This window comes from Chenopodium album, chromosome 24, assembly GCF_948465745.1.
Source record: "Chenopodium album chromosome 24, dcCheAlbu1.1, whole genome shotgun sequence".
In the NCBI taxonomy this organism is placed as follows: Eukaryota; Viridiplantae; Streptophyta; class Magnoliopsida; order Caryophyllales; family Amaranthaceae; genus Chenopodium; species Chenopodium album.
In genome coordinates this window covers 26,357,216-26,374,637 of record NC_137857.1, presented here as the reverse complement: position 1 = coordinate 26,374,637, position 17,422 = coordinate 26,357,216, and the positions used below count along the sequence as shown (strand labels likewise).

At 36.6% G+C, this 17,422-nt stretch overlaps 2 protein-coding genes across 3 annotated transcripts; both read left to right on the top strand.

The window, feature by feature from the left end:
- The first annotated feature begins 3,185 nt into the window (after nt 1–3,185).
- LOC145610705 (uncharacterized) lies at nt 3,186–4,196 on the top strand. The gene has a single exon (XM_081666006.1). It carries the CDS (start codon nt 3,186–3,188, stop codon nt 4,194–4,196), a length of 1,011 nt encoding a protein of 336 aa, XP_081522132.1.
- Nucleotides 4,197–8,025: 3,829 nt separating this feature from the next.
- On the top strand, nt 8,026–13,141 carry LOC145612455 (uncharacterized). 2 transcript variants are annotated; one of them, XM_081667822.1, is made up of 13 exons: nt 8,026–8,159; nt 8,395–8,571; nt 9,071–9,250; nt 9,417–9,503; nt 9,607–9,708; nt 9,790–9,825; nt 10,160–10,222; nt 11,526–11,762; nt 11,856–12,042; nt 12,155–12,262; nt 12,436–12,515; nt 12,670–12,709; nt 12,828–13,141. In XM_081667822.1, the coding sequence occupies exons 2-13, from the start codon at nt 8,398–8,400 to the stop codon at nt 12,983–12,985; spliced, it is 1,452 nt and encodes a 483-aa protein (XP_081523948.1). In that variant the 5' UTR covers nt 8,026–8,159; nt 8,395–8,397; the 3' UTR covers nt 12,986–13,141. The 2 variants fall into 2 exon arrangements, with proteins under 2 accessions (XP_081523948.1, XP_081523949.1); XM_081667823.1 differs by having other exon boundaries at nt 8,047–8,159; nt 8,420–8,571.
- The last annotated feature ends 4,281 nt before the right edge of the window (nt 13,142–17,422 follow it).

Here is a 17,422-nt window from a genome sequence, read left to right as displayed (position 1 = left end):
TGGCATAATTGAACTAATTATTTGTAATTTTTTGTCATTTTTATGGTATATGATTGTAATTTGAGAAGAATGCTTTGAAATGATGAATCGAATGTGTTGATAAATTGATTTTGATTTCATGATTTGAGGAATTCGTTTATGATTTTGTCTGATAGATAAGGATTAAATGTTTTGAGGAATATATTTTGAGCTTGGAATTTGTCTTCAATTAATTGTTTATCGAATTCGACATTGATTGATCATGTTTAGAATTCCATTATAGGAAGACGGAGTGTCTTTTTTTTTCTTTTTTTTTTGTTGGAATTACTGTATTTGAGTGTGATTGATAATAGATTCAGAATGACTAAGGCTTTGTTATGTTCAAATAGAAACACTTTTCATCAATATGAATCTGTCACATGTATCCATTGCAAGTTTGCAACTGCTTGAATTTACTATAATGCTATATATTTACATATTATGTATACAGCTAGAATTCATACCCAAGTTATAAAGTGTGTGGCTAAATTTTGATCAAAATTTGAATTAAATTAGGATAATTATCAGTTGTTAGTTAATGAGTATGTTACTAAAGAATGACCTCTTCAGGTTTATTGCATCAAATTATTCTCATGTTTCAGGACATTTAGGCATGATTGAGCTCCATTATCCATGCTTTTAATTAAATCTCATACATTAAATCATGTCTTTTGTTAATGGTGATATATAGTTGCCATACATTATTGAAAATCAATCTCTGATATACACCAAGAGGACATGATATTTATGTTGACAGGATTTAGTTTGTCTAAGAATCGCAAATAATGGGTCCATGATTATAACAAGTATCATGAAAAGAACATCTCCTTTTCAATGTACAATATCTATATTTTTATTGTGGAATATACGAACCTCTAGCCCTTTCTTAACCTCCACCGTGGACTCAAGTCAATAGTTTGGCATGGAAACGTTGTTTCTTTAGAGATGTTAAGATTGCAAGCAAGGAGATGATCTCAAGAAGATGGTTAAGAGTGGTTTCTAGAGAAGAACTCTAAACTCTTATACTTCGTATGTATAAAGTGTTATCAACAATTTTAGTATTGTATTCAATTTGTGTTAGTAGCTTAAAGTATTAGATATTATTTCCATGGATACTTCATTTTTAGGTAGGTTATTTCTCACCCTTACAAAGTTGTTTTGCTGGTGTTTTGGCTCATACTCAAATAGTTAAAGTCTTAAAGAATAGTCATTTTTATGATCGTACCGTACACTATTTTAAGATTGTTTATTATATGCAGGTACAAACACTCAGCGACATTAGTATTAACACCAACCACAAAAACCGTTCTAGAAAAACTAGCCATATCGCGCGCACCGCGCGCGTTGGATCCCCTAGTAATATAAAAAGACAAAGTAACCACCTTACACACTTACTAGAATCTCAAGTGTCACAGTCTTGTAACTTGGCTGCGAGACCGACTTTATTTATTACTAATATGATATGATATAGTTTTGTGCTCAGATGATGACCGGATTGTCCTAAAGTTAGCTTGAATGTTAAATATATGATTATATCATTCTTTTTTTTTATGTAAATGTTTAGGTACATACAATATCATATCGCTTATTTATATAATAGTGTACTATTTGTAGTTTTGTTTGTAAATAGATTTCTATATTAATATTGACTTGAAATTATTTTTATTGAACTTAAATTATTACTAAAACATCATTTTTACCAAAAAAAATTAATTTTACTAATTCTCTAATATTTTTTAAAAATAAATTAAGTAACAAATGCATTTTTTATGCGGATAGCCACACAATCTGGTCGGACAAAGTAACCCGTACGAAACTGACCGAGTAACCCCCATAATACTAACTGAGTAACCTCTAACACTGACTAAGTAACCATCTATATTATTGCTATTTGAGTAACCACTATAACACTGACCAAGTAACCCCTATAGCACTAATGAAGTAAGAGCCTGTTCTCATACGTTGAAATTCAGTTTAGTTCAGTTCAGTTCAATTCAATTTAGTTCAGTTCAATTAAGTTCAGTTCATTTCAGTTCAGTTCAGCTCCTAATTTCCTTCTCTTATAAAATATTAATTTCAGTTCAGTTCAGCTCAGCTCAATTTAGTTTAATTAGTTCAGTTCTGTTCAGCTCAACTCAGTTCAGTTCAGCTCAGTTCAGTCAATGAGAACAGGCCCTAACTCCGTTAATAGTTAGTGACACGGCTTTATTGGCTAGCTACGTATAAAAATTTGTAATTAATTATACTATAAATGGACCTTATATTTATGAACTTTTTAAAACGAATTTGATGATGGAAATAGAATTTATTTACTCTCCCTTCGTTTCTTATTTCTTGCAACAAAGGGGGTGAGCACAATTCCCAAGTCAAAACTTTTAAGGGAGTAAAGCAAGTTTTAATCCCATGTGATTAACTTTAAAAAAGGAGGGAATTGAAAGGGACCACTTGTTTTTTAAACCATTCACATGGGCTGATTTTTGGGAGGGTGTACTTTTCCCTCCCAAATTTTCACCAAAATTCAAATTTTGTCAAATATGCATCAAATTCTTCCCTCCACTTACTTTTCACAAGCAAATGGGGTTATAAAATGTTCAAAACACAGCCACAAATTTTTGTTTCATCAATAAATCAACAAGTTCTACTCCCTCCTAATGAATACATTTCAGCTTGAATTTTCAAAAGTTAGCACTAACCTACAACTAATCCTACCATAATTACCCAAATCCTACATTACCTAACCTAATTAGTGCTAAATTAGGGGCAACATCTTCACTTTGATTTCATCCAAAAGCTGGTTTAGTTAGGGTTGTCCAAAAAATTGCATCCTCCACTTCATCACCATCCCAAGACCTGGAAAAAAACAAGGTTAATATCTGTCCATGGGTTATGAAGAATTCTTTTCACTAGAATAGTTACTTGGTGAAAAAAATCAACCATACTATCACAATCAAGTGACTCAGATGATGAATATGCTGCAGAATGGGCATATTCCCAAATCGTAAACAACCAGCTTCAACCACAGGGAGGAGAGAAGAGGAGAGACCTCACCATGGAAAAGAAAAGGCAGATTGTAGATGCAATTCTGCTAAAAATGCAAGGGGGGGGGGGGACTGCCAAGACGTTTTCTATCACAACTAGCTAGAAAATTTGACATTCATAGATCAACAATGTCAAGGTTAAATGCTGACATTAAGAAGCATATGGCACAGGGGAATGTCATTCATGTCAGGTCAAAGAAATTAGGCAGTTTAGGGCCTAAACCAAAAGAGTACTCTGATGAGTGGCTTCAATCTGTGCCTCTGTACAAGAGGACCACAGAGAGAAGCTATGCTAGAGCACTTAATGTTTCACATTCAACAATTCACAAATTAAGAAAGAAAGGAAGACTCAAAACTCACACAAGCACAAATCATCCAACTTTAACATCCAATCACAAGGTGGCAAGAATGAAGTGGGTGTTAAGTCACATTAACCCCATTCCAAGTCAAGGGAACCCAAAGTTTGTTGACATGCAAGACACAATTCATATTGATGAAAAATGTTTCTATTTGAACCTAGAAACAAGAAAATTCTACCTGCTGCCAAAAGAAGAAGACCCCTACAGGTTTCAACAGTCAAAGAGGTTTAAGGTTAAGGCCATGTTCATGGCAATGATTGGGAAACCCTTGTATGCAAGAGATGGGACTCTTTTGCATGATGAAAAGCATGGTATCATTCCATTTGTCAAAAAACAGATGGCAAAGAAAAAGAGTAAAAACAGAGAAGCTGGTACAATGGAGACAAAGGCTGTGCAGAATGTAAACAAAGATGCAATCAGGGAAATGCTTATGGACTACATCATCCCAACAATATATCAACAGTGGCCAGAGGGACTCCCCAAAAATGTGAAAATACAGTGGGATAATGCAAGACCTCATCAAGTGCCAAAAGATGAGGAATTTGTTGCTGCATGCCATGCAAATGGGTTCAACATAGAAATGGTATACCAACCAGCACAGTCTCCTGACTTGAATGTGCTAGACCTAGGGCTTTTCAAAGTAATACAATCCCTCCAATATCAAGTATTCCCAACTACTTTGGATGACTTAATCAAAGAGGTGATCAATGCTTACAATGCATTTGAAGCTAAGGCCAACAAGTACATATGGCTAACACTTCAATCAGTCATGAATTCATGATAAAGATACTAGAAAAGCAAGGGAACAACAACTTTTCACCACCACATATGAAGAAGAAGAAGTTGGAAAGATTAGGTAGGTGTTTTACCTAAACATCTACATGTCTCAAAGGAGCTCATTCAACAAGCTGTGACATTGCTAGACACAATGTTCATCCCAACACCACATGCAACAGAGGAAGAAGCATACATGGAAGTTGATGTTGACTGAAGTGAAGACATCACAAAAAGGGACCCTCACAATGCACAATGACTGCCACACATAACCTTCATAGTATTTTGAAAATTCTGGTAAGAATGTTTGAGTTACAGTTACCCTTTTACCACCTTTTGTTCAAGATCAATGTTTAATGCTTAGGTTATGTGTATTTTGATGAATGACACTGAACACATGTAAGGTAGTCATGTAATATAGGGCCTCAGTATTTTGAAATGTAGTGTGAACTTTGTTATCTTAATTTACTCTATTGCATGATCAATGTTGGTGTATTATACTCATAGCACTTATTACCATCTGTAATGGTATGCATATATCAAAAAGCTGCTCTATTGATGGAGCAACTCTATCACAGGCAACAATGAATCAAATGAGTCCCTTCATCATTTGGTTTACACAAAAAGGCAGATGGAGACATGCAGAAGGGGGGACCAACTCACACACCAAACCTAAGGCAACTTATTATCCCTCAGAATACATGGCATACCCAACATAAAATCATAGTGTTCTCTCATTACAATGTCATTGAGAACAATGTAGGGACTCAGAACACCACAAGGCAACATAGTCCACAGCAAACCAAATGCAAAATGATCATCATTCATCAACTACACATTCCCCTGACCATGTCATCCTTACATACTCCAACAGCAACTAAGATCCAACAACATCAAATAAATGAAGCACAGCCTTAGGGCATACTATCATCAACATCATCAAGATAGCATACAAAGCATACTACCATCAACATCATCAACCCAGCATACATGATCAATATCATCAATATATCATCAAAATCATCAATATGGCATACATCATCAACAGCAGTAGGGTATCATGAAATCAAGAATATAGCATACAGAATGTTAACCATAGCATCACTGTCACAGGGACTCAAACCATAACAATGATAAAGGGACTCAAACCACACAACACAGGTATTTTTATTAAAATAAAAAAACACAATAAATTTAATTAAAGGGAGAAGAAAGGTTATACACTGCAGAATTAGTTGCCAGCGAACCACTTAGGGTGGATATCCCTCAAAAAATCCATGTAGTCCTCATCAGCAAGCTGCTCCAGATCAACAAGCAACCCAGATCTCACCCTTTTCATCCCTGAGAAGGACCCCTTCTTCTGCTGCTTCTCAGAAACACACTGAGCTCCATCAACCACAACCTTAGAGTAGGAAGCAGAACCACCAGATCCAGAAGCACCTCCCTTCCCTTTGTAATGGGACTCAGTCACAACACCTTTCCCTTTTCCAGATCCTTCACCTTCACTCTCCCCTTCCAGATCTATCACCTCAACAACATTTTTATGGTTTTTTGAAGCAAGATCTGTGTTAACCTCACTTTCGTTGTCTGAGGATATGTACTCAGTAAGCTTTGCACCGCGGCGACAGCGAAAGTACAATGGCCTCAACCTAGGCGGCGCAGAGGTTTGATCTTCCTAGATCCCCTCTCACATATGTATCTAGTGGTGCATGGAGGAATATCATCAATGGGTTTTTCTGGGGGGGAGATTTTTGTAGCAGAAAAGTGAAGCGTCGGTGGTTGAAAAGGAACTCATTTTCTTTTTTTGGAATTTTTCACAGATCTGAAATTGCTGAAAGGGGAAATCAATGGAAGAGGAAGGAAAAGGCGAAAGAGAGAAGATGAGTTAGGGGTTCGAAGGAACAGGAGAGAGAAAGAGAGATTGTTATATTGAGAGGAGAGAGGGGAAGGGGAGAGCAAATAGCCATGGAGTTATTGCAGGTAGGTGAAGAACGCATTCAATAGAGTAGTTGGGAAGATGAACAGATGTGTTCATCAATCTGATGAATATAAAGAGGGGAGATTTAGGGGGGGGGGGTTGATTTTTTTTGGTGGGAATCATTAATTCCTGATTAGATTTAACTAGGGTAATTGTATCTAGATTAGTATAAATCAGCATAGTAATCATGTTATAATAAGGGCACATATGTAAATTTACCTTTAACAATTTACTAAAAGAGGAAAAAAAATTGTTGCAAGAAATGTGAACCACCCAAATATGGTAATTGTTGCAAGAAATAAGAAACGGAGGGGGTACATATTTATAAAAGTTATGATCAATTTTGTACATATGAAATATTAGAATTCAATGTATAATAAAACTCTATACAACAATTCCATCTTACAAAATCTATCTAAAAATCACTTACTTATAATCATATGTGTCACAATAATACCTATTTATCTCCTGTGTGGCGCGACACATGGCGAAAAATTGGAATGCCAAGTGTCGCTGTCTCGTGGCCTGACTGCGAGACCGACTTTATATATAAGTGATATGATATTTTAAAATAAAAAAATTATTAACAACGAAAACATTATAAACAAATGAGCTAGTGAAAAAATAACGATGATGTATCCGATATGAGCATCTAAAATTCATCTCTTGAAAGGGCTAATCTTTATCACTACAAAAGGCCTGTTCATATTTACTTAATTTCAGTTCAGTTCAGCTCCAATCAGTTCAGTTCAGCTCCTAATTTCCCTCTCTCATAAAATATTCATTTCAGTTTAGTTCAGTAAATGTGAACAGGCCCTAAGAAGTACTAATATCACCAACATTTTTGATAAAAATAAACAAATAATTTTATTTTATTTTATTTTATTTATTTTATTTTATTTTATTTATTTTATTTTTTTTAGAAAATTAAAAAACGGGTAAACGGATCTGGTCTGGGTCTAGGGGCCTGACCTGGATCCAAATCTGTTTTTTTACAGCAGGACCCGGATCCGACGGGTCCAAAATTTGAAGACCCAGATACGTGAGAAACGTATCTAGATCCAAAGATTCGGGTCGGGTCCAGATTAACTACCATCCCTATGTGTATCGCACGAGGAAAATAGTGCTCCGTCCTTTTTTTTGTTTTAAGGGTCGTTTGGTTCGCACGGGGGTAATCAGAATGAAATGAACAAAGGGAAAGGCAAGGAATGGAATGAAAATCCTCCACTTTTGCTGTGTTGTTTGTTTTGAATAAGAAAGGGAAACATTGCTACCAATCCAACCTCCACACCACCACCACATTGCTTCACTTCCCACCATTTCCAACCACCACCCAACCACTCCACCACTCGCCGCACCCCCTCCACTACTCGCCGCCCTTCGCCGCACCTCCCCCGCCCCTCGCCGCCACACCCCGATCTCCCTCCCCCGAAAAAACCTCCCCTAGCCCCGTAAAACTCTAGAAATGATCTCCCTCTCCCTCGGATACCCACCACCCTCGGGTCGGGTGCAGATCTAAAACCATCCCTATGTTTATCCCACGAGTTAAAGTAGTACTCCGTCCTTTTTTTGTGTTAATTTTTTTTTTGGGAATAAGTACTCGGTACGAAGTACTTCCTCTGTTCTTTTTTACTTGACATGTTTCTTTTATCACGTTTGCCAATGCAAAATTTTAACGATTAATAACTTTAATTTTCCATAAGTAAAAATTACAAAAGTTACATATTATGATAGTACTTATTGAAACGAATTCAAAAACATCTCACATGAATATGTTTTTCCTTATGTATTATTCACAAACAACGGTCAAAAAATGAGTGGTGAATAGCGTAAAAGTCAAAGCTTATTCTTTTGATAATTCTTTTTTTAGGTCTCCCCTATTTCACTGCATCTAAAGTTCTACACCCCTCTTTCTCGATTTCCATAACCCTAAAAAACCTAACTTTTTCATTCTCTTGACCTTCTTCCTCTTGGCTTATCAAATTCTCGTCGGTATGTTTCTAATTTTGCTAATAATTATACCTATTGTTGTTGAATTTCTTTCCAAATTCCATTTTTATGATTATTATCCAAACTTTTTTTTTTTTTTTTTTTTTTTTTTTTTTTTCTGAATTGTTCTGCTTTAGCTTTTAATATTTCAATTTTCAATCCAAAATTATTGAGTGATTTGTTCCAAATTTCGAAAAACGCCTAAATTTGGTAAATTTATTCATCCAACTTGATTCAGGCGATGTCGGACGGAGGAGATGAAGCTGGGATGAGGATGTCGGACAGCGAAAGTTCATACGATGAAAAATGGGACAGCATGTGGGAAAACGAAAGTTCAGATGATGAAGCTGGGAAGACGTTGTCGGACAACGGAAGTCCAGGCGATGAACCTTTGGCGAAGAAGCCAAAACTTGCTGTAATCTTTTTCTATCTACTTATTCTTCAATTATTCTCCATTTCTGTTGTTATGATTACATACTTTTGGTTAGTAAGATAGCTGGAAATAGCAAATTGGATAAAAATGGTTCAATCACAGAATCATACACTATTAAAGGGAAAAGCTTGTATACCAACATAAGGGTTATGGTAAGCAACATAAGGGTTATGGTAACTATGTAAAATTAAGAATTTTTTTTTTTTTTTTTTTCCCAATATTTTTGATGCTGTCTAAATAAGCAACATAAGGGTTATGGTAAGCAACTTGATGCCCCTTAAGGGAGGTCTCGAGCCTCACCATAAGCCAGGTGTGCGACACAACTAAGCTTCCTGTTGGGCTTCCTAAATGAATAAGATTGTGTGCTTCCTAAATAAATAAGATTATATACTCTGGTTAGTAAGATTTTGTCCTGAAGAAAACCTTTTATGTAAATCTATTTATGAACTAACTCAATCCTATTGGATTGCAAAATAACCAGAGCGACCTTAATGAAGTCACTATTGATGAGCATTTGGAAGCAATTGAGGAAGCTGCATTAAAAGAGTTAATCTTAGATAGTTGCGGAAATTTTCTGGTTGATTGCAAGCAATTACCTGGTCTACTTTATGATAGTCTGATTGAAGGACTTGCCACTCTTGTTTACCTGTTGCATGACAAGGTACTTATTATATTCCTTAAAAGTTCCTATGATTTTCTCCTTTCCTCTCTCTGCTTTATATTCTTTAAAAGTTGGGATGTTTCAAACCAGAATGATGACATGCGTCTGATCATTGTTCCTTTCTACTGTATACTTATTATATTGTTTATACATCTATACTTGACAGGAGGATTTATATCGGATGGGTTGTTCTCGCATGGTTTTTGATCAACAAAACAAGTTTTGGGAAGAACTTGCACCTGTAGGAGAGAAGGTGTGTGTGTATTGTGTAATGTACCGTGCATTTTGTCTTTTTCCCTTTTGGTCAAAAACTGGTATTAGCAAGTTTATTCCACAAGATTATGTATTTTTTGCAGAATGAATCAGTTTTAGAGTTTTGCAAGTGGATTTTCTATAAAAAGGTTGACCGGGAAAGATACTCTTTGTTGACCGAATGTGATCTTAGCAGAATGGTTTTGGTAAAGCTTTGAATTATTGATGTCGTTTACCATTTCTATGTGATTATTCCATCCCTTTTGATGTTTGCTTTCAATGTGCAGCATTATAGCAGTTTGTCATATCAGAAGCCTTATACGGTATGTGCATATACCAGTTAAGATTTTGCGCATCTTGGTGCATAAGATGATTGTATGAATGATTTGATTAATTGCTTTAGTAAGATATGACTTGATGCTAGACAATAAGCTGAATGCTTTCTTTGAATTTGAGAAGTTTTTAGTGTACCTATTTTCCATAGGAACCTTAGCCTGTGTATGACTGTATATTGACTTTGTTTTTTGTTGTTGCCCCCGTATTACCGTGTTGAGAGAAGTATGAAGGTAGCATGGATTTTCTTGCTTTTCTGCTGACTACGGACTACCAGGCTTTTTTGTTATGTTCATAATTTGCTGAGCTTGTTTGTGATGACAGAGTACTATTCATGATGACATTCTGAAAGCAATCAGAAAAGTAAAGCTTTGTCCAAGATTATCGGTAAAATTCTAAATACTAATAAGTGTGTTTGCTTATTGATGATCATTTTTTGTATTGAACACTTTTGATTGATTTGAAAATATTGCCTGTTCATAATTTACAAAGATGTGTGAACACTTTTGATTGATTTGAAAATATTGCCTTATATTATCCTGGATTTCTGGAGGCTGTTAAAGTCTAAAAAAACATTTATCTGGCTAAGTATTAGTTGTTTTTATTCATATTACTATGTTTAAATTATTAAAGTGAACCTATATGTTAAATTTTTAATACCTTTTTTTTTTGTTTTGTTACATTAATTTTAGATTTATTTGGATTAAGAATACTCATCTGTACAGTTGATGTAACACCTCTAGATCACATCCAAACTAAATTGCCTTTGTTCATCTGTTTTCACTATTTATTTGATGTTAGCAAGCTGATGGTTGAGCTATGGTGGTGACAGCGGTGGCGGCTAATGGAAGATTGGTTATGTGAAGTCAACATCCTTTGTTTCTTTTGAGAGTGTGTTCAAACACTTCAAAGGCGGATTGTTGGTAGAGAACAGGGCTAAAGTATATATTTATTTAATCAGATATCTTCTCCATTATAGGCAGACTTTGGTGGGATTCTAGCTTAGCTACAGTGGGATGGGAGAATGATTGTAAATTGGAAGGACAACTTCTCCAACCAATACTTTATTATCTTACACTATTAAATTCACTCCATATAATACCATAATATATGTGGATATCATAGCCTGAAACTTGCTTGAAGAAAAAGAATATATCTAATGATCTATTTCAAGTCAAATGCTATTCCCTCCGTCCCTAATTCTTTATCCTATTTCCCTTTAAAGGCTGTCCTAAATTCTTTGCTCCATCTCTTTATACAAAAAAAATTTCTCCCTACTTCTTTACACACGGTGGGGCCATACCAACCCCCTTACACTTTTCTCTCTTCTTTTTCTCCATATTCGTTTGTGTGCATAGCCCACAAGGAGCAAAAAAATAGGGACTGAGGGAGTCGTTTCTTAGTTGTAAATATAATAATATTCTAAATCCTAATAAAATGTTTTTGATAGTTTGATTGAAATTACAAATAATCCTAACTTTTAAATGTCTTATAGTTTTCCTCAATTAGTACATACGATAATGTATTTTGTGCATCTTTTCCTTCTTATCTGCATCATTAAGAGCATCCACAGGTTGCTTCAGTCAACTCATCACTAGTTGTTGAACTTGAATGTACCTTACAGCTTAAATTGAAATGCCATCAAAAGAAATGATATGTGTTGATGACGTGGTCTTCTTTCCTGGAGCAGGTTGATCAATATACAGATTTACTGATAGAGATGTTTACGGATCGTGAAGTGAAATGTCAAGAGTTTTTGATCGCCAAAGCTGTAAAGATAATTGATATTGAAGCCTTGTACAACTTAGATGCTCATTCACTGTGTTTTATTATTGAGTGGCTAGACACGGAGAGCACTCCCCATGAAGAGTTTGACCGCCTTCTTAATCATCACTTATTCAAAATTATTCTATGGAGAAAAACGATGGTGTGTTTGCTGGGTGGGCTGTTTTTACACAATAAAATATTTGCTTTTTTTAAGCGTGAAATATTCCCAACCATTATCATCTTGTTTATCCAGGTCAAAAATAATGTGGGGAGAGTGCTATTTCCTTATGGTGTTTTACTGTTGAAAGAGAACAACATGTTGCCTATAGCCGAAGGTTTAAGTCCCTTTTTGGAAGTTGCTGAACTTCGTCGTAAGGCTGAAGGGGCTCGTTTTATCAACAGGGATCATTTCATGTGGGCTTTTCGCGAGAGAGGATATGGTACTTTTTCTGAAATTGGCCTTACTCAAATGCTTTTTATTATTTTCTGCAAGGTCTATTTTGTTACTAGTGGTTAATTAACACAAATTCTCTTGGGTTCATTTTGCCACAGAGCTCCCTAGTATGTTTATGGATATTGCAGCCTCTAGAAATGCTGATGATAAAGCTGATCAACCTCCTTATCACATATATGAGACTGCAATTGCGTTGTCAAAGACTGGTATGTTTCCTATGCCTTGTAATTTTGAGCTGTTATGGTGTGGCCTTGTAGACATTTTTCTGTTTTGAAGTGGGCAATCATGTATCTAATCTCGGGTTGTCTATATTGTTGGCTGTAAACGGCAAAAAGCACTAATCCTGTTGTAACATAGCTTTCCCTTTCTTGGGCTGCAGTTCAAGAGTCCCTTCAATTTGAACATCTTGCCTTTGCGGTGGTTTTCAGCAATTCTTTTGGCTTTTCTAATGAGGAGGAGGTAAATCTCTTAATTGGTCGCTATGACCTGGTAATCTGCTTCTGAAGTTTTCATATATTTGTGCGTGTGCTTTTTTATTTTGAAGGGAATTTCCAGTGTTATTTTTGCAGCTCTTGTTACATGTCAGTTTCTAATATTTTCATTGGTATTTAAGGTGGAAAAAATGAAAGTCGAATTCCAAGCTTTCAAGACTGGTATGATTGTGAACTGATTATGTGCCCTCCTGTATCTCAATTTTTCTCCTTGTAAATATATACGAATATCAAATTGTAGAAGATAAAGATTGTCATCATCTTATGCTATTCTTTTCAGCTCGAAGTAACCATGGTGTGAGCGTCCCTAAGGATCGGTCTGCGTTCGAAACCAAGTCTTATTTTTTGAAAATGGATGCGGATGATCAGGAGGAAAAAACAATTAGGTGGTTCAAACGTAGACTTGAGGAAGGCTTGTTTGACAAGTTAGCCTTTTAAGCTCGTACATAATGAGATTGTGATGGACTAATGTATTTCAAGTTTTCAACTAATCTAAAAATGTTATAAATTTTAATTTGTGATTTATAAAGTGTTATACTGTTATTTATATTGTTGAAATATTATTATTCGTATAAAAATAAACTATAAAGCCGAGAGCTATGGAGTATTAAAAGGGAAAATACCTTAAAGGTATATTAGTGTACCTATAGGAGTATTTTCAAATTTTGGAAAGTATAGTTGTTGAGACACATTCCTTATGTTGCTTTAGGGTTCAACCGTTGAAACCACAAAGTTTCATTGGCAAAAGTGGGAGAATCTATATACCCCAGAAGGAAGATTATGTATGGTGTTTTGTGATTTGAGAGGAAATAGTAATGAAGTTTCGTTATAGTATGTGAAAATACATAACAACATAATGGGGCCAGTTTGGAGGGAAAAACCAAACGAAATGGGCCCACTGCACGGTAAAAGTAACACATGGTCTGAAATACAAGGAAAAAAAAAGAGAATACACGTATAAAGTGAAAACATACAATACCTATAATAACTTTAGAGTGAAGCATAAATACAGTCCCTGAAGTTTCGTATAAAAGTTGTTTTAGTCTCTCTTTAACTTTTTTCACCAATTTAGTCCCTCAACCACCTACTTTAGTGTTTTTCAGCCAAAAGTTGAGGGACTTTGCTGACTAAGCAAAAGTTGAGGGACCTTGACTCATCAAAAAAGTTGAGGGATGTTGAGTCACCAAAAAGTTTAGGGACTTTGACATGGCAAAAAGTTGAGGGACTTCAACCCTATTAATATTTCAATCAATAAAAAGCTAATATTGTTCTTTCAAAAAAAATAAAAAAATAAAAAGCTAATATCGAATTTTTTTTTCTGAATTAATAAACTAGCCGTCATCAGAAATGAAGACTATAAATATTCGAGTTCCACGAACAAACAACTCTTGAACATCCAAAAAAAATATTGACCACGAAGAAGCTTGCACTGCATCAAAATCTCAGTCCCAGGTACTTGTGAACATGAATTGTAAATGTTTGTAATTTTTGTACAATGTGTAGAATTTACGAGAAACTAACAATCTGTTAATTATGTTTTTTTTTGCAAGATGTCATCCTACAGGAGGGGGTCTAGTGGCAGTGGGGGTAGGTGTCACTGTGGATTACCAGTGTCCAGAACAAGGTCATGGACAAGAGATAACCCAGGGAGGAGATTTTTAGCATGCCCAGACTATGATGCTGATACCAACAAAAGGGGCTGCAAGTATTTCAAGTGGACTGATGAAGAAGCTCAGACTGAGTGGCAGAGGGAAGTTATCTTAGGCCTGCTTGATGAAATGAAAGTTCTGTCTAATGAAGTGAAAGAGCTGAAGAAGAGTTTGAATGAGGCAAACTCATATGTGAGGAAGGTGACATCAGAGATTGTAATGCTAAAAATGAAAAAACCTAGGCTGTCTGTATGTGTTAAGTGTGAAGTGTGGGTTTTTTTTGCATTTGCAACTTGTGTAATTGCCTGGTTTGTTCTTAGGAACATGGCAAACTAAATGTATTTGACTCAGTAATGGTGGAACGTAAGAGTATGCACTGATGTTATGAATAAAGTGAAAGAATGTAGTACCTCATTTGTTTTGCTCTCTAATTTGCTTTTGCTTTCCCTTTGCCAAATCTTGCAGTGCTTGTGATGATATAGTTTGTGATGCTGCCTCTGGTTGTGATTGGGGGAAGGTATACTCCTGAGAGAATGAATATACAGTCTGCTGTCCTTCATTATCAGAGTAAAATGCAGCACCTCTGGATTGTCTAGGCATTTGTGTAGTAATTGGCTGCAACCATTGAAAGAGTAAAAAGAGTACCCCACTGAGAGTTATAAAATAACAAGTAAATTTGATAATAGATGGAAAACTTACAATTGCTTGTCTTTAGAAGCCATTTGGGTAGGTGTACACACCAACCCCTCTGTTGTGCATAGGAATTGAAGGGGCAGGGTCAGTTTGGGCTTGAGTAGATGTGTTTGGAGCTGTGTGCCTTTCCCTTGGCGCATTTCTGCATGTGACCTTGTTGTGCCCCTGCAACCCACACAAGCTGCAAGTGATCCTAGCCCCAGTCTTCCTAACCTTCCCTTGTGTAATCACCTCACCAGCAGAAGGCCTTCTCTTGGTTTTTGGCCTGTTGTGCACCTTTTTCAGCTCAGGAGGGGTGACAGTACAGGTACCAACAGGCCATTCTTGTGGACCATTTAATGGCTCAAGTTGGTGGTCATAGGCTTTTGCATGGTAGTGTGTCTTGAAGTAGTCATTGACATACTGCTCTGGTTGCTCCACTTTATTCCAAATGGCAACCACCCCATGTTTGCAGGGAATGCCACTCACCTGCCATGCATTACATGAGCATGTTCTGTCCACCAAGTTCACAACATACTTGGTTTGGGTAGCCCCATCCCTAACTCCATAGCAGAAACCACCATCCCAAAATGCATTCCAGCCCCTAGCCCAGACCTTGTGTTTCTCAAGCTGCTGTTGAATCCTAGGGCATAAACTCATATCCCTTGCTTTGATCAGGCCCCTCTTTTTGTGTAATCTTTCCATTAGGCTCTCTCTAATGTCCTCTAGAATACTGATGATAGGCTTGTGCCTCCATTGAAGTATGTATGCATTGAAAACTTCAGACATGTTGTTGTCTACACTGTCACATGAAGCCATTGGAGTGTAGAAAGCCCTACACCATTTTTTGTAATTTCTGTTCAAAAAATTTTCTGCAGCATCATGTGACAGCTCTCTCATCACTTGTAACTTCTCAAGAAATGCATTCTCAGTGGTGGATTTGGAAATAATCCAAAATTGCTTTTTTAATTCTAGGCTGCCTCCAAAAACCCCCCTGAAATTGCTGTAAACATGTCTAGCACATACCCTGCTCTCAGCTTGAGGAAAAACCTCTTGGATTGCTGCAATTAACCCCTTCTGCTGATCTGACATGAAAGTGTAGCCTGCCCCTTCACTTGTTCCTAAGTCAGAGCCTAGTAGGTGCAGGAACCAGCTCCAGGTGTCAGTGCTCTCAACACCAACAACAGCCCAAGCTAATGGGAACATCTGGTTGTTCCCATCCCTACCAACAGCTACCAATAACTGCCCCCCCAAAAGGACCCTTGAGGAAACAACCATCCAAAGAGATGAAAGGTCTGCAGCCCTCTAAAATACCTTTTCTCAAAGCCTCAAAACAGATGTATATCTTATCAAATACATTCCCATTCAGCTTGAGTTTCACTGTGTTGCCCTTGTTGCTTCTTAATATCTCAGCTGCATACCTAGGGAGCAATGTATATTGCTCCTTGTACTCCCCAACAATAAGAGCCTGCCCTCTTCTCCTTGCCTTATAAGCCAAGTACTTGCTGATCCTGATTCCCCACTCTAACCACACTGTCTCTGTCAGGTCATGTAGCCTCATGTATGGGTTGACTTTAAATTGATTGTGGTAATGATGTGCAATCCAAGTTGGTGTCATTTTCCTAACCTTACATGATCTTCCACAAGTATGCTCACTTACATGTGATTTGACACTGAACTTAGTTTTTTTGGTATCCCAGGAAGCCCAAATTCTCCATGGACACCCTTTTTCCTTGTGCTCACAAACTGCTCCCACTTTAACCTTATCATTCTTAAAGAAATTGAAATTTCTGCCTTGAGTAATGGACATGTTCCTAATAGCTTGTTTGAAAGTTGTTTGGTTCTCAAAAGTCTGTCCAGGGTAAAAGGCATGAATTTTGTCAATGTCCAGTTCTTTCTTTTTGGATTTGTCATACCTTTGGGATGGTGGTGCAGCCAAATACCCACAATCACTGTCATTTCATCCTCATCAGGGCTGTCTAGATCATCAAACCCCTCAAAGTCACTCCCTATTTCACTCAACCCCTTGTCCTGAGCTACCCTCCTTAACATATTTAGCTCATCATCATATGCTATCACAATGTCCTTGTCTTTAGCAATTTCAGACCTAACCTGCATAACCTCTTCATCATCAACATCAGTACCCTCACTATCATAGTCTATGTCTCCCTTTTTCTCCTTCCTAGGAATAGTGCCATAAACTCCATCCAAATTGTTACCTGCACCTGCCTGGACTTCCTCAGGTTGTTCATCATCAGCCTCATAATCTTCTCCATCCTCTCTAGTTAGGTAACTCAAAAAAGAATCCCTTCTCCGTAAATTGCCAAACAATGGCCTCTCAGGTTCTTGGTGCTCTGTGTATATTCTTATGAGTTTATACTGTAAAAGCACACTAAGGAATGGATCAACAATTTTCTTTTCAAATGACAGGTACCTAATTCCAGAGTTGAAATCCTTCCTAGGATCTAAGTAATGAATCTTAACAATGTCTGTGTACCCCAACCCATCAATTAAACCCTTTACAAAATCAACATCAACATTTTCAGAAATGTCC

What these genes read in the sequence shown, in the direction of transcription:
- LOC145612455 (XM_081667822.1), top strand. Translation starts at nt 8,398, where the DNA reads ATGTCGGACGGAGGAGATGAAGCTGGGATGAGGATGTCGGACAGCGAA. An exon ending in CGAAGAAGCCAAAACTTGCT is followed by an intron (nt 8,572 to 9,070) that starts GTAATCTTTTTC and finishes CAAAATAACCAG; the next exon opens with AGCGACCTTAATGAAGTCAC. An exon ending in ATCTTAGCAGAATGGTTTTG is followed by an intron (nt 9,709 to 9,789) that starts GTAAAGCTTTGA and finishes TTCAATGTGCAG; the next exon opens with CATTATAGCAGTTTGTCATA.
- LOC145610705 (XM_081666006.1), top strand. Translation starts at nt 3,186, where the DNA reads ATGTCAAGGTTAAATGCTGACATTAAGAAGCATATGGCACAGGGGAAT.